This window comes from Fusarium vanettenii, assembly GCF_000151355.1.
Source record: "Fusarium vanettenii 77-13-4 chromosome 2 genomic scaffold NECHAsca_18_chr2_1_0, whole genome shotgun sequence".
In the NCBI taxonomy this organism is placed as follows: domain Eukaryota; kingdom Fungi; phylum Ascomycota; class Sordariomycetes; order Hypocreales; family Nectriaceae; genus Fusarium; species Fusarium vanettenii.
This window is the reverse complement of record NW_003315867.1, coordinates 1429319-1452592: the sequence shown is the minus strand read 5'-3', so window position 1 is coordinate 1452592 and position 23274 is coordinate 1429319. Positions and strand designations below refer to the sequence as shown.

Genomic DNA, 23274 nt, shown 5'->3' with positions numbered 1-23274 from the left:
CCTGCCGACGATACCTGCTAGCCTTGGGTAGATAGCTGGAGGTTTGAGGAAGGTATGATACAATTGCACTTTCCCCCATCCCCTGACAAAGACCTCGATGTCAACCACCCGCTCGCAGATAGTCGCGCCCTTTCTTGCATCTTCCTCCTACATCCAACCCCCAAAATCAACGCCAACCATCTTCATGCCTCTTTGTGCCCGACCAAAGTCTGCCTGATGATGATGCATCACCGCTTCCCCCTGCGCTCAGCAAAACGTCTTAGCGTCGACGAAATGGGACGAGACCAGGGCATCTGAAAGGGGCCAACTCATCGATTGTTCCCCACCAGCGAGCCGTCGAGCGTCACCGTCTCTCTTGGAAGTATGACTCCTGCAGCCGCAGGCAGACCATGGCCGACATGCGACAGACGACAGGCGGCAGACTGGCAGGGTCCTTTGGCTGGCCATGAAGCATGGAAGATCCGGCATGGTGGGATGGATGGATCAAGGTCTCGACACCCAGGCCCAAAAACATCCAGAGATGTCGTTCAGTCAAGCAAAGACCCCTGACGGTCCTCGGCAAGTCTGGGGCAATGGAAGGACAATGGATGGCCACAGCCCTGCGCTGACACCTGGACAGTGGTGGCTTTGCTGGCCAGTGAGCACCGCGCCCAGAGACTTCTCAGGACCCAGCCCCTTGAGCAGGGCGGTCCGACCAGACCGTCATCAGGGCGTTCTAGGGCAATCCTACCTTCTCAGTGTGGCTCGGGCTGCCAAACGGACCCAGAAAATGAAGGCCCAAGGTCAAAAGCCCAGCGCCTCCGCCGCTCCGCCCGTGTCCTCCCGCCGCACTTGAAGCCCACCAACCCGCACTAACCCACTCAGCCCACCAAAGCTCACGTCCAGTCACAGCTTCCCACATCCACTCCTTGCCGCCGCCGGCGCCCGTTTTAGGTGCTGGACTCTCTGTCGTGGTCGTTTTAATATAGCAGGGCTTTCATCGCAACTCATCAACCTCTGTTTCTCAAGGCGTCTTGCTGTCACGGGCACCCTTCACTTACACCCCGTGTAGGAGCCGTCCTAGATCATCACGGATTCTTATTTCACCCATGCCCCCACAGCCATTCTAACACCTCATTGCGCCTCCGGCTTCGCTCCCCGCGACTTCGACCGCTCATCCAGAGGACCCGCTTCTCACCGACCGTTGTATCATCCCAGCCTCCTAGTCGCGGTGACAGTGCCGACCAAGCAATTGTTTTACCTTCGCTTGCCCTTGGATGGGTCAAGCAGAGCTTGTTTACTCTACTCCTCTCACCGAGAGACCGCTTCTTTGATTGACGGGGCCGTGCGGCCTCTCCAGCTCTCGTCAGTGCACCTTTCGTCTCATCATCTCTTGCTGGACGGCATACATGCCAGTTTTTTACCCTCTTGCAACTCCATACCAACTATCCCCATATTCGCCTTCCCACATAGAATCCGCTTTACGACGACGATACGAAGGCATTCGTGGCACATGCATCTGCTCCAACTGTCCTATTCCAGACTCCTACTTTTTGCCACAGAGCCAGCCGTCAGCCCACTAGCTCATACCAACACCGAGCTGACTTATTAGCCTCGACTATAACATTTCGGTGTTGACAGTCACTTGCACCTCGAGCTCAGCAACAGACATCTGGTCGCATTGTCGCGGCCATGGCACAGGCGGGCGTTGTAGCGTCTCAGCCGCCGCCGCCCCATTCCCAGCCATCTGCGCTGTCCGGGACTCACAACTTTTTTCGCAAACTCTTTGGTCGGCAGAGTAGCAACAAGGCCCCCTCGCCGCCGACAGAGCGGGCTGCCGGTCCCGCGCCTGAGAACGACTCGGCCGACTCGGACAAGGGCGGCCTGATTCGCCGAATGTCCCGGAGGGTCGTGCCGGGTCTTCCCCGTGCCCAGACGTTCAAGCGCCAAGTGTCGGAGCGGAGGACAAACCTGTCCCCTATCGAACCAACGCCAGATGAGAGGAGAGCTGTGTCCATGGACCGTCGGTCTCATGGACCCCGAACGTCATCAACCTCACAGCCAGCGACTAATCCCCGGGTCAGCGCCCCAAGCTTCCTCGGCTCCCCGCAGGACGATGTACCTCGTTTTGTACCTTCCTTACCATCCAGTCCTGTTGCAGATGCGCCAATCCAGGAGCCGGTTCAATCAGTTGTGCACAGGGATGACGAGGCTACACTGGCCGACGAGTGTGCCATCCAAGACAATCTCTCAACGGCTGACACCCATTCGATAACGGCATCCCAGTATGAAGCTCTGATTCGCGAGGAGCTCGAGAAGACCTGGATATTAAATCTTAGCATGCACTTCCGGGATCGTTCAAGAAGGGAAAAGTTCTTTGTCACATATCGGGAGCAGGAACATATTTGGCGGCGTGTAACCATCTCCCTCGATTACCGAGATGCCCCTCCAAACTCACTGGAGATGGACCTCATTCACACTCACTACCAACGAGACAAGAGCGCCAAAATTTACGAGGCTATCCGGGAGAGCCTACGAGACATTCAATTCTACGACACTGTGACCAATCTGAAACTTCAGACGACTGATGGGAGACTTCATGTTCATGTGGTTGAGGATGGCAATGTTGGTGCATCTCGAGACATTCCCCAAACAATGCTAACTGCCGATAGGAAATTATCCAATACCCGACTGTTGCTCAGATCAAGCACCTTGGTTGCAGGCGTATTCGGGAAAAGGATATCGTCTTTGACTCGCACATGTCGGGCTTCGTTTATAAAGTCAATGTTAATGGTCATACCTTGATCAAGAAGGAAATCCCGAGCCCTGACACGATAGATGAGTTTTTGTATGAAGTCAACGCTCTCAACCGCCTCCGCCATTCGCGCAACGTCATCCATTTCTATGGTGTCGTAGTGGACGATCACGATGAGCACGTAAAGGGACTTCTCATCAACTACGCCGACCAAGGAGCCCTCATTGACATCATTTACGAGCACTGCAAAGACGGCGATTACGACCTTCCGTGGTCAACACGCGAAAGATGGGCTCGGCAAATTGTTGAAGGGTTGTCCGACATCCACGAGTCAGGATTCGTACAAGGCGACTTCACGCTGTCCAACATTGTCATTGACGAGGACGGCGATGCGAAGATCATTGACATCAACAGGAGAGGGTGCCCAGTCGGATGGGAACCCCCGGAAGCCACGCCGCTCATTGAGAGCAACCAGCGGATTACTATGTACATTGGTGTCAAGTCGGATCTCTACCAGCTTGGCATGGTGTTGTGGGCTCTGGCAACACAGGAGGATGAACCAGAATCACAGGGGCGACCGTTGATACTTGGTCCCGAGGTGAACATCCCAGATTGGTACCGGCAAATGGCAGAGATTTGCTTGAGTGATGATCCGAAAATGCGGCTCCAGGCGTCTGCTCTTTTGCACATGTTCCCACGACCAGGGGATGGGGAAGAATGCGGACAGTTGAACCCCCCGCAATCGACAATTGACGAAGGTTACACGTTGCAGCAGTATCTCGTTGACGGGTACCACCCAGACAGCCTTCCGCAGATTAAGACGGTTGAGCCACCCAGCGACTGGTCCTACGTGAGCCGGCCATACACAGACGCAAGCCCCACGGGATACGAGCCGTACTACTACACACGTGGACGATCACCCCCAAGTCCCCTGCCGAGCAACTATGACGGATGCGACGCCCCGCGAGGTTTGTACAACATTGCTGCTTGGGCAGCGAATCGGGACATACCTTCATCGTACAGCGACGTGGGACCTGATGGCATGCCCCTCGACGAGACGCCTGTTGCCGATAAGACGGGATTTATGGAATCCGATGTGGCAACGGCCCCGAATTCGACCATGGAGAAGAGGGAAACGCCGGCAACGTCGACCTCGACCCCAAGCCCAGACAGGGGCGTGGATCTCCTAGATACGCCTGAGGGTAGGATTGCTGCGAGCATCATCCAGGCCCAGATGGGTTCGAGGGAGGAATCATGCCAAAAAGGGGGCATGGGACAGCAAGTTTCTTTCCGAGACGCGAATGCTGGCTCGAAAGAGTCATCACCACCAGGAAATACCATCTCGGACAGCACCCATACGGAAGTCGACAATAGAACCGAAGAGCCAGTCGGAGCTGCAGCGATTGGAGGAAAAGGAAACAATTCTTGGGCCGTGAACCCGCTCGAAGGAACAACAGAGGAAGTGGGAGGCGAAGGAACCAAGGAAGCAAAGGAGTTGGAGAAGGAAACCCGGAAGAGTTCCGAAGGAATGGTTAAAACTGACAGTAGACCAAAAGAGGTCCAATTCGCCAATGAAGGGCACAAAACAGAGTTTCCTGAGATGCTGCCTGAGAAGGGCAACGACATTTCGGAGAAACTGCCAGCAGAGCCAGAGGTGAAGCAAAATGCAGCGGAAACGCACGGGACCACAGCACCTGATACTCACCAAGAAAAGACGAACCGTTGTGGCCAGAAGAAAGAGTTGGATGTGAAGGGCGTAGGCGAGGAGAGAGAGCCCAAGGTGACCGGCATTGATACCAAGACTGCCGATGCTCTCGTGGAGAAAAACCCGAATGCCAGGGACAAGTTGATCGAGGGGAAGACAATCAGCCTTGACGTTGAGACTGCGGGCTCCCCCAAGAAAGAGCTGGATACCAAAAGCGCGGACGAGTTAACGGCAAAGGCAGCACCCAGAGGCAACATCAAGACGACGGATACATTGGCAGGGATTGGGGCGGCGCACCTGACGACTGACGACAATGACACGATGCGGCAGAAACAAACGATTGACGACAAACTCAAGGCGGCTCAGCCTCGGATTGGAGCATGATGAATGTCTGCGATTTTGTTTGGCGAAGATTGAATTTCCTTTTATGATCTGATCTTGTCTTGATAGCATTAGTTTTCTCTCATGTGTACTAGCGGGCAACCGGCAGGCATTTTGCATATTGGGGCGCGAAGATAGGTGTCATGATTTTTACATATTTGTTGTATGGCGTCAGTGGTGAAGGAGAGGCTGCTGATAGCACTGTATTGGATAATATGTAGTGATGATATTAAAAAGAAAAAAGATGGACTAACAGACGATATTGGTACTGTAACTGAGGTTTGATGTGACGTGACGTGCCGTGTGCCATATCAGCATCAGAGAGACAACTGGTGGTAGTCCTGATAAGCTCAACAAAAAGAGACTATGAGTCGATAATATAGATTGTCGTTGAGTAAGTGGCTCAAGACGGGATGAAAGTTCGAATGACAAGAGGTTGAAAAAGCTCGTGGCTCTGACGCAGGGGCGATAGTCAATTGGAAGCTCAATGGAAACGGCGCGGTACGTAGCGCGCGCCACCCGACGCCATGGAAGGGTTCTGGAAGCTGACAGGAAAAAGTGATGGTGGTATCACGTGATGAGCGTTGGACCTTGCTTTCAGGGAAGAACTTTGTTTGCCTGACAATGGATCCATCGAGACAAAGACTCACGGACGGTCAAGGACGGAAAAACAAGGGAACTGAAGTGGAGGACAAGAGGCGAAAAAAGGGATCCATCTGTAATGGACTCGGGGGCGCCATTGGGCAATTCTAGGCTTGGCGAATCCCGATCTTTGCGTTTCTGTTGGGGAAAAAGCTGGGGGAGAGCGAGGGTCGGTTCCTCGGTACGTACTTCCCCTGTCAGTTGTGTCCCGTCTCTTACAAGGCAAGCTGTGCTGTGCTACAGCATCCCGCCGGCACAACGGGAGGACGGCAACAGGGGATGGACAGGCCTCTCCGCCCCAACTGTGAATAGATGAGACCTCAGAGCCTGGAGGAAGGGCAGATCATGTCACGGGAGAAGCAAATGGGCCGAGGCATGGTTCGATCTGGGGAGAAGACTTGGTATCCTGTGAGGGCGGGGACCATGAGTTCGCGGCAGGGCTGGAGTCGTGAAGGGTGAGGTTGGGAAATACATCTCTCTCGGTTGGCCGTTGGGTTCAAGATGAATCTTGGGGATCTGACTGTTGCAGCGGGACGGCAATTCAGGGACGGCACATGGTGATGGCATGATGATGCCCTGAATGGGATGACTCTCGGCATTGTTCGGGGCGGTGATGTCAAAGTCAGGCTAGGCGACAAGCTCGACTGCTATCTAGGTTGCAACTACCTACGGAATGCTTGGACTGGATGCTGACCGAGGTGACGTTTGGGCGACGACGGTTTGTGATGCTGAAGCGTTGGCAAGATCTTGTAGATAAGCGTGCGTCTCAGCCTCGGCATGACCGGATGTGGAAACGGCGCTCTCAACGAGTTTAGAGGATATGGATTTACACGTCAACAGCCCAATTGAGGTCAATTCGCCACGTAAATCCTGGTGTGTATCTGATAGCGACTGACTTACACGGTCCGTAATTTCTTGGACTCTCCCTCTCAGTCTGTGTCTCTCTGTCTCCTAAAACTCCCCCTCCGGCAAATGGTCAGCATCGCCTCTCGACAAGTGGACCCTTTCTTTTGAAGCTCGCTCCATGCCCGAGCCCTACAACAACAGAAGGAAAAAAAAACACCAACCACCGGGCTATGGCTATGGAGCTCCAGGCGGCTCCATCAACTTTTGTGGGAGCTTCCCCTGCAAGGCACGCACCGGCTCCTCCTTGGCGCGTTGCCCGACCCAGGGTTAGGTGAGAGAAGAGATGTGCCGTGGTACGTAGGCGAGGTACCGAGCACGCCAGATTCGTGCGGAGTGGTACTTTGCCCTCTGGCAAGGGTACCGAGCTTTGCCTCCAACGGCAACCGGACGGACGCCCGGGCCCCGCAGCGATTGGAGGGGAAGGAAGGGCAGCCGCCAAAAAAAAAGTTGTTGGGGAAGGGGTGGGGTGCACATCATCCATTCGAAAAAAGGTGTTGAGGTTTGACGTCGACAAGTGCTTCACCCCTTGTCGGGTACCTGGCCCAGCTCTTTTTTCCCCCTCTGTCCCTCTCCCAGCAATTGTCGAATACCCAGCGGCGAATTTCGCAATCATGAGCTGATTCTTGAACATCACATGTTTTTGATCCTTTCTCACTTCGGGGTATGGGAGATCTCGGCATCTGTCAAGCGGGGATAGGGGACTTTATGTTGATAATCAGAATCGCGGCGGTTGTCAAAGGTTGTGTGACAGGGTCGCATTCCTGGCCTGCAGAAAGATGGGATTCCTCTTTCTGTCGCCGCTCGGATGGTCAAATTCGCTGCTCTAGACTGATCAAGCTACCTGCTCGGTACTTCCGGCAGTCCATACTGTCTCGCTTTCCCCGAGCCCGACAGCTGCCAATCCCCTCCCCTAGCTTGACCAAGAGCTTTCGTGTTAGTGAACAAGATGGCCCAGTCAACAACCCTCGGGAGGGTACCGACCAGGTACCCATATCCAGTTTATTCCTGATGGGACCTGGCTTGGGTACCTGAAGTTGCCGGGAGGCGGCCGGAACGGAGGGAGACGGGAGTGGCATTGGCCATTCGTAGGAGGGATTTGCTCTGAGCCTCTGTATTTTTTTTTTCTTTCTTCCGTCCGTCCATCCCCAATGGATTTTTCTTACCCTGTTCATGCACAAACGGCAGGGGGTGTGCCGATAGGGGTGCTGCACTGCACTACAGTTCAACCTCTTATCACAGTGAAACGGGAGGGAGGGTCATGGCTGACAATCACGAGAACTCACCCATTTGGGTTCCTCATCAATCTTCACAAGCAACGGCTTCTTGACGTGTTGGTGAATCACCGAGGCTCGAGAATTGTGTAGATAGACGAGAAATGTGTGGAGGGTCGGGGTTCGTTCGTTCGTGGAGGGACGCACACAGCGCGTGCCAGTCAAGGAAACTCCAACAGAACAGGGAAACCTCCGCCCCAACTTGATCTTTCAAGTCCGTCCCCAACTGATCATGTTGATCTGATTGATCAAGCGAGAGAGACGTGGTGGTGTACTGTATGGACTGGTCATCTGGATACAGGGCAACGGTTGTTTGACGCCATCACCTGTGTGTGTGTTCCTTGCTGCGGTTCCTTGTCCTCTGCGACGCACGCATGTCGATTCGATTCTCAGCATCCATCGCATCGTCTCCGCCACTGCCCTCAACCTTGAGCAAGGGCCCTTGCTTCGAGGTACAGTGCCTCCTCCCCTTCTCTTCGCCTCCTCCGCTCCTTGTTGTGTCTCCTGCTTGGCCGCTTGGCCTGTTCCCGCCGCAGAAACCTCCACTCGTCCTCCACTTGTCTCACGCCTCCCATTCCCACACCCACCCGCACACCCCCCGGTCGGGTCTCTTTCTCATCCATCCCATCCAGTCCACTCCAGTCCTCGCCCGGCTCCGGGTCGGGTCTGATATAAAGCCCTTTTGGAACCCTCCGCCCCAACCGCCTTCTTGTCCAACCTCCCTCCTCAGACCCTCATCCTCCTCTCATCCTCATCATCTTCTTAGGATAGCCATTAACAAAAGGCCCATCCTTCCCCCTTCACTCCTCCGAGAAGCCATCTCCTCTTGGTTCTCGTGTGTGCTGGGCACTCTCTTCCCCGACGACACTTGCCATCGCCATCTTCAACACATAGAGATCGTTTTGGACAACACCCATCAACATGTCGTCGTCCACCGCCGCGGGCAAGCAGGCCCAGGCCTTCCCTGATGGCACCAAGGACTACATTCCTCTTCGATCCGGTGCCCCCAAGAGCAACGCCAACAAGGTCCACATCTCCGACGTCCCCATGACCTGGAAGAACATTCACCAGCACATCAACTGGCTCAACACCACTCTCGTTGTCATCGTTCCCATGATTGGCTTCATCTCGGCCTACTGGGTTCCTCTTCAACTCAAGACCGCCCTCTGGGCTGTCTTCTACTACGTTCACACTGGTCTCGGTATTACTGCTGGTAAGTTTTGCTTTGTCAGGACGCTCATCGTTCTGGCCGGATCAAAACAAGACTGAATACTCACAATTCACCAGGTTACCACCGTCTGTGGTCTCACTCCGCTTACAAGGGCACTCTTCCCCTCAAGATCTACCTCGCTGCCGTCGGCGCTGGCGCCGTCCAGGGCTCCATCCGATGGTGGTCGTATGGTCACCGCGTGCACCACCGCTACACCGATACCGACAAGGACCCCTACTCTGTCCGCAAGGGTCTCCTCTACTCCCACATGGGCTGGATGGTCTTCAAGCAGAACCCTAAGCGTCAGGGCCGAACCGACATTACCGATCTCAACGAGGACGCCGTCGTCGTCTGGCAGCACAAGAACTACATCAAGTGCGTCCTCTTCATGGCTCTCGGTTTCCCCATGCTCGTTGCCGGTCTCGGCTGGGGTGACTGGTGGGGTGGCCTCGTCTATGCTGGTATCCTCCGTGTCTGCTTCGTCCAGCAGGCTACCTTCTGCGTCAACTCTCTCGCCCACTGGCTCGGTGAGCAGCCCTTTGACGACCGCAACTCTCCTCGTGACCACGTCATCACCGCCATCGTCACTCTCGGTGAGGGATACCACAACTTCCACCACGAGTTCCCCTCGGACTACCGCAACGCCATTGAGTGGTGGCAGTACGACCCTACCAAGTGGAGCATCTGGATGTGGAAGCAGCTCGGCCTTGCCTATGAGCTGAAGCAGTTCCGCCAGAACGAGATTGAGAAGGGCCGTGTCCAGCAGCTCCAGAAGAAGCTTGACCAGAAGCGTGCCACCCTCGACTGGGGTATTCCCCTTGACCAGCTCCCTGTTGTCGACTGGGACGACTTCGTCGCCGACTCCAAGAACGGAAAGGGTCTCGTCGCCATCGCCGGTGTCATCCACGATGTTACCGACTTCATCAAGGACCACCCCGGTGGCCGCGCTCTCATCAACTCGGCCATTGGCAAGGATGCCACCGCCATCTTCAACGGTGGTGTCTACAACCACTCCAACGCCGCCCACAACCTTCTGTCCACCATGCGTGTTGGTGTTCTCCGCGGTGGTTGCGAGGTTGAGGTCTGGAAGCGTGCTCAGTTCGAGAACAAGGATGTCACCTACATGAACGACTCTGCTGGCGCTCGCATCATCCGAGCCGGCAACCAGGTCACCAAGGTTATCCAGCCTGCGGCCAGCGCCGACGCTGCCTAAGCGGGATAGCTTTTTTACGACGAGGATGAATGGAATAATCGAGTAATGTGCAATCCTGAGGAGCAGGGGCAGCTTCATGCCAAGGCATGTCGTCGAGAGGAGGGTGTGGGGAGTAGTTGTCGCAGCCAGATCACATGCTTGGACGATCTCACCCCCGCACCTTGTCCGTCTGCCCCTGAAGGATACAAGCGCAGGGCACGTTGACGGAAATCATAAAATCGACTCATGAAGAATGGCGTTGGGGGGTTTTCTTTTTGTTTCAAGACTAAGTACTTGAGCTCTAGCAGTAACAACAAGGCGCAATATGCCAAATTGAGAATGGGTAAAGAGAGATGAAAATCACCGACAAACATCGTTTACCATTGGACCTACAGATGGGTCTTTGGTATTAGACTACCCGAAAATACAAATCTACTGAATACCATGTATGCTGTTCAATGTGCCTTGCTCGACTTTCGTGTTAATTGTTTCACTTAGGTGTCAATGGATAGTCAAGACTATCGACTTGACTATGCTGTCAACGCAGACAACTGCTACCAGATCCTATACTTCGACTCTAGCCAAAGTAATGATGAATGTATTGATTACTGTTTATTTAATTCGTGATTCTAGCTGGATGAACTGCTCCTCAATCATCACGCAACTACTCTATAACTTGATCTTTCTTGCTTGTGTATGTATTCGCTCCTTGCGCATGGGTGAGTCTCATCCTCTCATCTCGCATTCCCAGCAACCCGACACCGACATTTATACCAAGTCCGGGCCTTGTTCATTTATAAACATCAAGTTGTGGTGACCAATCTGCATGGTGAGGTAAATCCAAGGCGGTAGAATGCTTCCGATCTGCTCTCTCTTGAACGCAACTGTTACAGTCACAGAACAACCCTTCCATAGCATCAGAGTGATACATATGAAACCCTGACAACGACTAGATATACACCAGTCTCTGCAATATTGGCCTTTGGTATGCTTGACGGTGCTCAATATGGCTTGTCAGATAGCTAGTTTCGGAGATGACTTGGCGAACGGCCCATGACCCATTCGCAATGTGTCATCGCAGGGGAACTCGAACAACTGATTTGAACCCAGTCTTCGTAATCATGACGCCTCATGGGGCAGCCATGCGAGCCTTTTGCACCGCCAACTCAGAGCTCTTGGCCCATGCTCCGTTGGGCGTCTGCCGATAGCACAACAACCGGCCATCGTCGCCCGTGCTCCCTAGAATCTGACCATCATCGTCAAACCCAACTCGCCAAACAGGTGTACGGTGGTTGTCAAGCTTTGAAATCTCCTGGAAAGCGTGCTTGACCTGGCCAGGCTGGCCGGCCCAATGGCGATCACCTAGAGAGCCAGACTTGGCGAGACTGGCACTGAGGCCGGAAGGATGGTGTTGATGTTGTTGGTGGTGATGATGTTGCTGCTGGTGATGGTGCTGCATAGGCTGAAGTTGCGGTGTCTGCGCCTGCTTTTCAGTCGGAGTTGCGGTTCCGTTGGTTCTGGCTTGAGGTGTTGAATCTCTGGTAGTGGCATGGGGAGTTGACCGGAGTAGATCGGAGGCTGACCATGATAGGCCGTCGTCTTCTGAGTATGGCGTCTCGATTCGGAAGACGCGAGCGTAGCCATCCTGGCATGCTGTCGCAATGATATCGTATCCCCTGATGTTTCCCGGCGCCCATGCCACATCTCGCACCAGGCCTCGATGGCCGGGTAGTTCTACGGCGAGATAAAACTCCTTTTGTGTTTGTTGGATGCCAATGGAAGTAGCCACAATATCGCGCGATCGATACACTCTTACCGTGTCCATGGCCGCGACCACGAGGCCTAGTGAATCGGACGGTACACCTGCGCGCAAGGCTGTGTAGCATGGCTCAGGGTTGGGGTCAAAGCGAACGCGAAAGGCAAGCTCCTCGCCTCTACTGGGCTTAGGAGCGACGGTGAATTCGTCGATGGAGGCGTACTCGGAGAGGTTCTCGGGTTGATCATTCTCGGAGACGGTCAACCGGCCGTCAGTCGAGAGCAGCGCAAGGTAAGTATGGCGAGTCTCTTCGTTGTGTTTCATGGAGAATGACCGGTAGGGAGCCTTGTTGGATCGTGTGTCAAAGGCAGGCTTGCCGTTGCCAGATCGTCCAGTGCAGAAACGACGTCCAGGTGCGGCAGAGGGATCCTCGACCCAGATGCGGAAACGGCCTTCAATGCCGAGGGAAGCGATCAAGTTGGGGTAGACGGTCGCGGGAAGCCATTGAAGCTATAGAACAATGGCGCGTCAGTGATAATTCTCTCGTATGTGTGCGACGGATATGACACAGGAGCCAGAGACAATGGCAGGGTTCCAAGGGGGGGGCTGCGTTACCTCTAGAATCTCTCCGCCATGTGCGGTCCAGGTATCGCAAAGGCGCCATGTGCCATCCTTGTGGCGGTTGAAGACGCGGATCTTGCCATCGACGGAGCCGGTGGCGCAGCGGTCGCCGTATGTGTTGAAGGCGACTGCCTGGACGAGATCTTTGTGGCCGTGCTGGAGGTTGAGGTCGAAGGATGGTGTTTCTTCGCCGGGGGAGGGGGGGGCTGAGGCGGCCATTGTCGGTCGGAGTGGGTTGAAGAACGAGGAGGGGAAGCGGGGGAGGATGGCTTGATGTATTCCGATAGGAGCGACCCAGGTTGTTGCAGCACCTGTTTCTACCCAAAGCCGATGTATTCTCGTGATGCGGTCGTGATGGTGTGGACCGTTTGTCTGTTCCGAAAGGTTGGTGCTATCAACTGAAGATGGCGGTGATGTGTTGCGGAGGACGGAGCTCCACAGCGGCTCAACTTAGCTCAAGCTCAAGCTACGTACCCTGTCAACTGTCAATGCAGGTTCCAACTCCCCCGCATGTCCACGACCACATGTGAGACTGCGACGTTGTTGATGTGAGTAGGAGAAGGATTAGGACTTGGCCTCTGTACATTTATATATGTACAAATACCTATTGATGCAACCCAATTGGTTTTATGGGCAGACTGTTGCCTTCGCGAAACAATAGCTTCCATATCGTCGGAATGTCATATTTGACAAGTCCTTCATGCGATGCAACATTAAAGACATCCCTAACCCACACATTATGATTCAGTAACACTGCAGTGTCGATCAGGATTCCCTTGGCACTTATGTTTAATGCTCCTGGTCCCAGATGGATCCAGAGTCCCTAGGCCACATGGCCTTGGTAGCCTGTCTCGACTATGAGGATATCTTAAGAGGCAAGTGTGGGTAGCTCACAGGGGCTGAACTATCGCCTCGGTGTTTCGAGCCAGACTATTAAGTATAAGTCTCAAAATTAGAGCGGTGATATTGGATCTATCTCACATATGAAATCACCTACCTAGTAAGAGGTGAGAGCTTCCAAGCATCCATCATTACAAGTCATGTCACGTGGGTCTGCCGCCATCTTGCTGCAAGCACACAAGCACAGCATTCGCCAACCTATTTAGGAACGAAACTTCTTGCAACTGATAAACCGAGTCTTGGCTGACATTTTGCGTACCTAAACATTAGAAATGCCAAGGGACTGTGAACCTCATAAAGTGGTTCTGGGAGTGTTGCTTGTTTGCTTCTCGACTGCGTCACGCGTTCGCAGAAAAACATAAGGTACTGAGTTAATAATCTCTATTTTCTAAAGCATATAAAGGTCCCTAAATATAATAAATAAAAGACTTAAAGACTTATGATATTATTCCTTATTTTTATCTCTTATTTAGTATATAATTAGGTTATTTTATGAGTACTCTTTACTGAGTGTAATTGTTCTGGCGTCTCAAGTTTTCTTACGTCCAGGTGTGCGTGCATGTAAGTGCAAGGATGGTCGGCTGGCCCCACGTTGGTGTGGTGGAGCGGCTGATTATTAGCGGCAGCAGGCGCTGGAGCCCATGGAGAACTTCCATGAATTTCAGCCTCGTCAAACTTTGGGGGTGAATTTCAACCAAATCAAAACACCATCACCCACCAACTTCTGCTGGCGCAGTCCAAGCCCAGCATGGCGCATCTACTCAACCCCTTAGCAACGGCTTCGCAACTGTATCATCGATCTTCATTCTCGGCTCTACCGCAGGATCTTCAAGACGCCGTCTTTATCGCCTCGCAATGCCTCACGCAAGCTGCCGGCCAGCTTTTGGAGCTTCCTCAGTCTGTGACAGCGCAGGCTAACACTATCCTCGCACGATACTGGCTAGTGGACTCTCCCATGGCCAATGAGTTTAGTGTGAGATCTGCCCACCTTCTGGTCCAAAATATGCCGCCTGGTGATACTCACACCCTCTAGGATACCTCGGCTGCCGCTATTTACCTGGTATCAAAAATGGGACCCCAGCCTCGATCACCCCGCGACGTGTCCAACGTCTATGCCTACCTTCTATCGGACGATTCGGCCTTCTTTCGATCCAACAGCGTGACGGAAAACGACCCCAAGTCCTACTACATGTCCGAAACCGATTATCACACCTTCCAAGCCCGACTCCTCGCCATTGAAGCCCGTATCTTGTACACACTCTCGTTCGATACGCACGTCTCGCTGCCTCACCCACTCGCCATCACTTACCTTCAAACTCTTGACTTCCTGGCGAAGCCAAAATCCGCCATATCGTTGCGCACCATTCAATACCTTAACACGGCACTGCTCTCGCCTCAGATGCTATACCTCACCCATCAGCCGCATGCCCTAGCGACAGCTGCCATATACAATGCGGCGCGAGACTTGGGTGCCAAGATGCCAGAATGCGAATGGTGGGAGGTCTTTGACGTAGACCGGGAAGAGCTCGGATTCCTCGTAGTGGGAATGCGAAGTGTGGAAAATCATTTGCGCAAGCAGAAGGAAGAGATACCCAACCTCGCCCAGGGTATGCTTACACGGAAGACCATAGATGAGGAGCTGCAGAAAAGGGGTGTGCGTACCGGCAACGCAACTAGTGACGCCGACGAGGAGCAGCGGATCATGGGCATGATGGACAGCAGATAATATGCGAGCCGTCGTCTTGGAACGTGTGCTCGGTATCAGATTCGGGCCTGCCTGCAACGGTCCAGGGAAAAGGCGCCACTGTTTCGCATAGCCAAAACGCTACCAATGAGCTGATGGGGAATCGCCGCGGCTCTGCATACACAATGTCAACTTGGTGAGCATCAGGCCATATTCGTGGATATCAGTGGTTACACCATGGCCCGGAGGAACGGCGATGACAATCGAGAAGGCCAGCAGTTGGTGAATCGCCACGAAGCGACATGTCAATACCTGGAGGTGGCGTTGCAACGTGAAGCACTCGCAGCAGTCTGGATTTCGCCAAGCATCCACAAACAAGGCAGGGAGGGTATCTTGAGCGGAGGTGGAATCTCGAAGAGACGAGAAGAAGTCGCGTGCCGCCAGCAAAGCACACACAAGGGAGACGCTCGACATTCACCATGCATATGCATATGTGAGGTTTTGCCAGCCGGCTCTCGGTCGACCACGCCTGATGAGACTGGTGGATGAGGAGGATTCGGCCGCACGACTAACAACTCGAGATGCGCCAGCGACGGAACAAACGGCTCTTGTGTGCATCACCGCGGCTGGCGCGACAATATGGAAGCCGTAGTGCGCTCAATATGAGGGTCCATGTGATGCTTTTTGCATCTCACCCCGCGCTGCACGGCGTCGCGATGCCCCAGAGCAGGGCGCTTGTAGTCTTGTTGACAGGTCTTGGTCGACACGATAGTCTCTAATCAAGGACCAATGCATCCATAAAAGCCGCATGGTCGAGTTCCAGGCTAAAATCGCCCAGCTTCTTTACCCCCAGCCAGTGCTCTCAGGGACATGCGGTGAAGACAAGCCAGGGACCCCGTCGTGGATCCTCGTGGCACACGCCCAATCATGCTCAAGGCCGGCCACGGAGTGCGGGGGACAAGCTGCACAATGGGCTTCCCTAGGCGTCCTGTTGAGAGCTGTGGAAGCCGCCTTGAGGAGCCGAGCTCCTCAACGTCATCACCATCATGAAACCCATCCTCTGAGGCGAAGGGATGCCCAGCAAGGCGCGAGCCGCCCTGCAGCTTGTCCTGTGATCCATGCCTATCCATGCCAACGGCCCATGCCTGTTGGACGTGTCTTGAGCTGAGTGACCGAAGAGTGCTGCTTGTTTTGTGGGTGAGAGCTAAGAGTATGCAACATCGGGTATGAGACGGATTTCCATCAACGTGTTTCGTTGCCACCGAGTTCATCTCCCGGAAGCCATGGTAGCAGCAGAGTCAAGTTGTGTAAAAGACCGAAGCATCCCGAAGGTTGTGGCCGGAGGTTCGCACGCAATTGCCTAATCCAAAGGAATGGATGATGCGCAAGATCTCACTTCACAGTCACGAGCGGTCAATAATACCTCTCGCCTCAGCAATTTGGGGGCAAAAACAAAGTGCAGGGACACGGCCGGGAGAGACGGAGGTGCGATGATATCCGTCTTCGCAGTCAAGAGTGGCCAATGGCAGAGGGTCCCAAGTAATCCCCCCGTTGGAGCGGAGCGAGCCCCCCGATCGACAAGAGTAAAAAAAAAAAAGGGACCGGAGACGGAGACGGGGACGGGGATTGGACTATGCGGGCCATTCACTATCAAAACTGGAAACCCTGGAAAGCCCCGGTTGGTCTTCTAGAAGGTGTCCTGACCCACGGACGCCTCACAGACGCAGAGAGCCAATTCCGTGGAAGCCGTGTCTCGCTGTCAGTCAGCCCGAGACACGGGGCGTAGATTTTTACTCCGTGGTACTCGGTTTGTTTCTTGCTCGCGATGTCCGGGAACTCTTTAATGGAGAAGACGGTGAACACATCCTCAGCAAGGCATTCTCCTCGTCCAACTTCCAAAGCCTGGTCCTTGCTTGTGAGACGCCCACCACCCCCTGCTGGCACTGGATGCTGGGGCGCATGGAGATGAGACGAGGGGTCTATCCTGTCTTGGTGGGTGCGCCCTACCATACAGTCGTAGTGGAGGCTTCATATCGTGGGGCAAGCTGAGGGTGTTGCTACTGTTTGCTCGTCAAGAAAATGGCTCACTCCTTTATTAGCCTCGCGGACCGTGGATAGGTGCATCTGGCCGAAATGACGAGATACGTATCTTCCTGTTTCCAAAAGGTATATTAGGCCTCGTCTTCCCTCGTCCAAGATCTCATCTCAACCATCACTTCATCACATCGTCTGCTTCTCTTCTGCCCACTTACACCAAACCTCTCCCACTTACACCACCACAACCTTCATCATGCCTGAGACCACCACTCCCGTCCAGACTCCCTCGTCCCTTGGCGACAACAAGGGCATCAAGTTCCATATCAAGACTGGCAGCGCCCGCTACCAGTGTGTCCTCCAGGACCGCTCTGCCTAGTGAGTCTGCCCTCTCTTTCCAAACCATCATGATACTAACCAGTTCATCAGTGAGCGTACCAAGGCTGCCCGCCAGAACTCCACCGACTCTGTCACCTCCACCGACTCCACCGGTACCTCCAAGTCTGCTTAAAAGCAGATGCCGTTCCATCCATGGACGCGCATGAGATCGACGTCGGGCTTGAGGCTCGATGGTTGAGGATCTTGGATGGATTTGGTATGGATGTGGCGTCTCGACTCTGAACCCCCACGCACTTGTCTCGGACGACAGCCGTGAGAGAGTGAGGCACACAACACAACCAACCAACAAAAAAAGGCGGATTTACTCCTGGCTAGTCCCAGGAACAGAAATCGGGCTTGGTTCTTTTTGATACCACATTATCTGGCATTTAGCGACGGTTATTTGAACACGGGACATTCGGCGTCCCCATGAATTGAAATGCTCATATTTTCTTCACAAATAAGTGTCTGTTTCTGTGTGCGTGCATTCATCATCACCATCCAACATGAAGTTGAACAATGTCCCTCACCGAGTTGACCCCAAGACAACCGTTCCCCAGCCCGAATACGCAATTGCATCTTGTCTGGGCATTGCAACCTTGCTGTCCACTCACGGACCTGAAATGACAAGCAGAGCCACCTGTCCATGTGAGCCAGATGCAAGACCCCGATTGCCAAGTTTCGGCTTGTGTGCTCTTGGTGACCGAAGCTTTTTCTTGGCCTTGAGACACCTGCCTCTTTGCTTCTTCCCCACCGACCCTCTTTCTTACCTGGCCCACCGCAAAGGTCACGTCCAGGGGTGAACAATCCTCCGCCTCGCGCGCCGAGGCCGACTCTCCGGAGCCAGAAAGCGGGGCCAGGTCGGTGTTCGGCGGCTCTATGGTCCGGGGGGCAGGCAGCCTGTGGCGATTCAATTGAAGACAATGGCCAGCGAATGCGAAAAGAGCGAGGATTCACCGCCCGATGGTCCAAGGTCGGCCGGGCCGGGTCATGGAATGAATCCATTGGTCACTTGTTAGAATGCGCCGGCTGATTCGGTCGATCGGATTGTTTTGATTTCTCTTACCTTCGCGTCTGCGTTTTACGCGGAAATGCGCCAGGCGCGGAATCACCAGTGGTCCAGATCTAGGGTCTTACTTGAGAGGGAATGTATGAAGTGCGTACGCAACCCGCGCATGACGGCAGATTCCCGCGTCCCGTCCTGACGTCGTCACGGTTCATCCGCCAATGGATGGATCATTTGTTGTTGGTTAGGCACAATCGCTCTTTTTGTTGGTCTCGCCTCGAAAAAGGCCGTGACCAGGCTGACTCGAGCAGATTGGATGGGATGCTCCGGCCATCGGTGCCGCACCACGGCAAGGTAGTATACGGAGGTAGTACTGTACCGACGTCCGAGATCATGGATGTACCCGAGGGGGCTGTCTGGGACTCGAGGCTCTACTACCTCCCAAGTACACCCAATTCTGACGCGGCTATCTAGCTCGTCTTACAATACCTGGACGTCGACGAAACAAAGTTGCAAAACAATGACGTGTCGAGCTTGACAGAAAAACAGAGTTTCAGGGGCTGTCAAGTTTTGGAATCTCGCCGCAACGCCTTTTGCGTCCTTTCCCCCAACCCAAGAGCGTGCCAATGTGGTTCGGGAAGCGGGCGTGTTAGTGACTCTCCCTCTCTGCTCTGCGCATCATCCATCACATCACGTCACGCGCCGCCCGCCGTCCGCAAGCGGCGGATGAGGAAGAATTGGGAAGAGAGGGGCCAGCAAACAGGCGAGAGGAGCCATTTCTAACATGAGAAAAACAATGCTATGCTGTAGTCGGAGGAGAAAGGACTCGATTTAAACTTGATGAAAACCAAACTGCGAACGAAATCTTACTTTTTCTCTTGCCTTTTTGTCTTGTCGTTTGCAGTACATCACATTCAGGCAGGGAAAAAGGCAAGAGCACAGCCACCCCATCGAAAGCTTGACGAGAGGCTCTCTCCCGTCTTTCCCGTCCGTCTTAAGTCTTGTCGCTGATGGCTCGGGGTTTGTCTCTCTCTTCTTAAATCCTTTCTTGTCCCGTCAAATCCCACCTTGATCTGTCGATCTCTTTCTTGTCCTCCTTTCCCTCACTCTTCCAATTTTCCACTTTCGCTACCTACAGTACGCGCATTTCCAGTTTATCCGATCTGAGGCTCATCATTACGCTCTGATCTGCAATCGTTCATCTTGCCCGAATACGTACACGTGAGAGAGAGAGGCGACAGGAGTGATGCCTCATCCTCTGGTGGCTACAGGTACGTGAAGAAGGAAAAAAACTGCATCGCTCTACTTAATTCACCCTTTGTCTGTTTGTCTCTGCTATTTTGTCGTGCCTTTTTTTTTTTTTTTTTTTGCTTCTACTCTTCCGCCCAGAAAGTCGTCGTCACGGGCTGAGGTCCAGGCCATGGATGCGCCGCTGACCTTACCCCGCGCCCACTCACTGGGGGGAAGCTTGCGAATCACGTCGCGTGGCTGCTGTTCCAGAGCTGGCTGCCTGAGCTGGGCCCCCAGGCCAAAAGTCGCCTGAGCCACTGCCCACGGGCACCTTCACTGCCCCGAGGTCAACCTTGGACCTACAGTACCACAAGGCTGCCCATCAGTCTGTGGCGAATGCTCGAGGACTACGCAAGCTCAATTTCCCCTTTGCCTCCCGTCTTGGTTGCTCAGAGTTTCTGGAAAGCTCTCTCTTTACATCGTCCTTTTGAGAAGGAGAGACCCCGTCTTCTTTCTCGCCCGTCTGTTGCTTGTTCTCGTCTCTTGTTGCCAAAAACCCTCGCTTGTGTTTGCGTCTTTGACAATCACCACCACCACACGCAATGCCTAACCATGTTGTCCTGGCATCAGGTGCCGTAGTCGCCGTTTCGGTCGCCGTCGCCACAGCTGTCGCAATCTACGAGTCGCCCGAGGTGCGACGATACGCCGACGATGTTCGCCGGAGGATAGCTTTTGCTCTGCACTCCTTGGGCGAGGGCATCGACCCCCCTCACCGAGAGCCCATGTTTAACAGGCCAGAAGACGCCGATGGCTTCCTCGAGTCCCGCCGAGGTGCTGGCGCTGAGTCTGGTGTCGATGCTGATGAGGAGACCCGTCGAAGGCAGCGCGAGGAGCTACTGTATTGGAATTCCGTCATGCTGGAGAAGCAGAAGGAGAAGGAAGCTCTCGCCGCATCACGCCCCGCCACCACAGAGTCTCGCACCCGAGGATCGTCCTTTGACGACTTTCTCCGCCAGGACGAAGGAGCTGAACGAGGGACCTACGTTTTCAACACCGGTGCTGACGTTCGAGGTACCGACGACGGTCTGCGACGTCGTGGGGAGCAATCTCGTTTCCTCACGTCCATTTACACCAACCCGTTTGCGGATGAATATCACATCGATGCCCAAGACATGCAAGATGAGATGGAAGCTAGCCGCCACATTTCCCCCGCCGCCGATGAAGTCTCCGATATCTACAGCGCTACCACCCGCGGCCAGGACGAGAACACTACTGCTATTGACGCTCCTCTCGCCGAAATCGACCCCATCCCCGCTCCCTCTGAGACCGCTACCTCTGCCACCCTCGATCGCGAACTTGGCCCTAATGAGTTCATGACCGCCGGCCAGGAGGATCGTGAGGATGCCTACGCCTCCATCCAGGCCTGGGCCCAGAACTCGAGCCCCGAGTTCTACTCTCCCCTCCCCGTCACCCCCACTGCCTCCATGTCTGAGCCTTCGGTCATCAGCGACGACGGTATGATGACACCTACTGACTCCATCTCCATCATTGGATCTGGAGATGATGTTGCCAGTGATGCGCAGTCATCTCACGAGGGTGAGACTGGCCGATACTATGATGTGATGAGCGAGAGTTCCGGCATGGCCACCCCCGCCAGCTGGTCTGAGGTCGGCAGTGTCATCAGCGAGAGCGACGCTCCCCTCCCTGTTCGTTCTTAAGAAGTTAAACACTGTGCAAGATTGGACCTTGGAGGTCCGTAGGAAAACGCTTGATTCGACTGGAGTAACAGATTTGGCCGGGATTAACAGTACAAGTTAGGATGCCGTGATTTTTTTGATCGTTTCCTTGTTTTTTTGGAGTTGGGGATTGGGCTCAGGGCAGGTTTTATATCCTCGGCATCTAGTTATTTCATTTCGTCTATAAAATCTCTGTCGTCTCAAACACCTACATGTCGATCCAGATCCGTGAACGCCACCTGTCTAATGGAACTATCTAGCAAGACTTCATCTTCTCCTTGTAGTCGTCCCAGAGCTGCTCGACTGGTCGTCCGACCAGCTCAGTCCAAAACTTCTTTTCCTCGTACGTCTGAATCCGGAGCTTCTCATTCAAGCGGCGGATTGTCCCATGTCCAAAGCGATCCTCAATGTACTCTAGGAAGTAGGCCGTTTGCTGATAACCAGCGTCCCACTTGCCATCGGCATTGTGCTTCCAATGGGGAGGGTTAAGATGGCAACGGAGCCGTACCCAGTCGGCAATGCCTTCGATCAGTCCACCAGGGCAAGTCCCATGGCCATGATATTGCAGACAGTGGACGAGCTCATGAGTCAATACACCGTCGATCTCGTCAGTGCGGCGGGATGTTGGGCTGATTTGTTTAATGTAGTTGAGGGAGAAGTGAATCTCCTTGTGGTCGTCATCGAGTTCGGTGCCGGTGGTGTAGGCAACACCGCCCATGTCACGGAGGATAAGAGTGACAGACCGCGTGGATGGGAGTGTTGTTGTGGGGCACGTGGGCGACTCGTAGAGCAGTGCAAGTACGCGCTGGGCAGCACGAGCAAGGTAGTCGGCAGCGTTGACGGCACCGAGGAAGGCAGTTGAGCCCGGGTGAGAGAGGTCTCGGATCTCGAGACGGAGCTTGGGGAGATCAAAGTCTCCGGCGCCGGGGATCTCGGGGCGGTCCCGGGACCCGGAGGGTGTGGGGACCTGGACGGCGGGGGACATGATCGGGACCGGGGAGAAGATGAAGGCGGGTGTCGGGACGGCTGACACGGGAGGAGGATGAGGCATACGAGAGAAGGAGTGAGAGCTGAGACTAGATGAGACTCTTTGGGGACGGGCCGGCCACAAGGTTATGTGCTCAGAGTTTCTGGGTGAGAGTGATCTTCGAGGTGGATGGAATGGAGGGGTGAATGAGTTTTCAGGAGGCGGTCCGGACTCAGAAGGGGCTGGGCAAGGAAATACGAGAGGCGGTGGGAGAGTGGAGAGAACGAATAGAGTTACACAAGAATATTGGAGCTTGGGAATAACCGAATATAGCTATGGTCGTGCAAAGAAGATGAAGCTTCTCATACCAGGTAGTCAACTTGAAGATGTCATGAGTGAAGCTGTCATGAGTGAAGCTGTCAGCAAAACAACCCCTCCATAAAGCCTCTAACCAGAAATGCCCCTAACTAAAGCCCCGCCAAGCCCCAGCGTTACCCGCAGCGGGCAGGTTGCAGAGAGCGCGTGTGGGCAAGCGCGGCCCAAAAGCTGCGGGGCACACCTGGCTTGGGTTTACATACATCCATCATTCTCCGGGGCAACTACGGAAGCCCCTGGTCCCCGTTGTTTTTCGCTCCATCCATCCCGCGTCAGAGCTCGCGCCCGCGCCCGACGTCCATCATCAGACACCCAAAATCCCCAAAGTCCCTTGTCCCACCCACACCCACCACCCCAAAAGATAACAACAAAGACTAGAGCCTTGTCACTAGCAACAACAAAACAAAACAAAACAAAACACAACAAATCTTGTCTACGCCTCTCGATGCGCACGTCAACCGGAGCGATTCCACTGTTTCGCTCTGCCGTCTACGAACTGTCACTCAATTAAACACGCTGGTATGTTTTTGCTTGTCTTCTCTTCTG

General features: G+C 54.1%; 6 protein-coding genes across 6 annotated transcripts; 5 read left to right on the top strand and 1 right to left on the bottom strand.

Annotated features, from left to right (window-relative positions):
- Positions 1-1995: 1995 nt before the first annotated feature.
- Positions 1996-3728, top strand: NECHADRAFT_66289 (uncharacterized protein; the record flags this gene model as incomplete). Its single annotated transcript, XM_003046468.1, has 2 exons — positions 1996-2604; positions 2652-3728. Coding segments are annotated over 2 exons (1686 nt in total), but the record flags the coding sequence as incomplete, so codon positions are not given.
- Positions 3729-8350: 4622 nt separating this feature from the next.
- Positions 8351-10502, top strand: NECHADRAFT_58049 (uncharacterized protein). Its single transcript, XM_003046467.1, has 2 exons — positions 8351-8852; positions 8927-10502. Exons 1-2 carry the CDS (start codon positions 8561-8563, stop codon positions 10060-10062), a joined length of 1428 nt encoding a protein of 475 aa, XP_003046513.1. The 5' UTR covers positions 8351-8560; the 3' UTR covers positions 10063-10502.
- Positions 10503-11170: 668 nt separating this feature from the next.
- On the bottom strand, positions 11171-12637 carry NECHADRAFT_33981 (uncharacterized protein; the record flags this gene model as incomplete). The annotated part of the gene is made up of 2 exons (XM_003045900.1): positions 11171-12307; positions 12413-12637. 2 exons carry the CDS (start codon positions 12635-12637, stop codon positions 11171-11173), a joined length of 1362 nt encoding a protein of 453 aa, XP_003045946.1.
- A 1429-nt stretch (positions 12638-14066) lies between these two features.
- On the top strand, positions 14067-15044 carry NECHADRAFT_76290 (uncharacterized protein; the record flags this gene model as incomplete). The annotated part of the gene is made up of 2 exons (XM_003046466.1): positions 14067-14291; positions 14352-15044. 2 exons carry the CDS (start codon positions 14067-14069, stop codon positions 15042-15044), a joined length of 918 nt encoding a protein of 305 aa, XP_003046512.1.
- Positions 15045-17172: 2128 nt separating this feature from the next.
- Positions 17173-19789, top strand: NECHADRAFT_102427 (uncharacterized protein). The gene is made up of 3 exons (XM_003046465.1): positions 17173-17414; positions 17466-17875; positions 19771-19789. The coding sequence occupies exons 1-2, from the start codon at positions 17293-17295 to the stop codon at positions 17545-17547; spliced, it is 204 nt and encodes a 67-aa protein (XP_003046511.1). The 5' UTR covers positions 17173-17292; the 3' UTR covers positions 17548-17875; positions 19771-19789.
- Positions 19790-20252: 463 nt separating this feature from the next.
- On the top strand, positions 20253-21713 carry NECHADRAFT_58047 (uncharacterized protein; the record flags this gene model as incomplete). Its single annotated transcript, XM_003046464.1, has 1 exon — positions 20253-21713. One exon carries the CDS (start codon positions 20253-20255, stop codon positions 21366-21368), a length of 1116 nt encoding a protein of 371 aa, XP_003046510.1. The 3' UTR covers positions 21369-21713.
- Between the last annotated feature and the right edge of the window lie 1561 nt (positions 21714-23274).

Bases quoted from the DNA above. Each gene is read 5' to 3' on its own strand.
- NECHADRAFT_58049 (XM_003046467.1), top strand. From the start codon at position 8,561: ATGTCGTCGTCCACCGCCGCGGGCAAGCAGGCCCAGGCCTTCCCTGAT. The intron at 8,853-8,926 runs GTAAGTTTTGCT...ACAATTCACCAG, and splicing joins TGGTCTCGGTATTACTGCTG to GTTACCACCGTCTGTGGTCT.
- NECHADRAFT_102427 (XM_003046465.1), top strand. From the start codon at position 17,293: ATGCCTGAGACCACCACTCCCGTCCAGACTCCCTCGTCCCTTGGCGAC. The intron at 17,415-17,465 runs GTGAGTCTGCCC...CCAGTTCATCAG, and splicing joins CTCCAGGACCGCTCTGCCTA to TGAGCGTACCAAGGCTGCCC.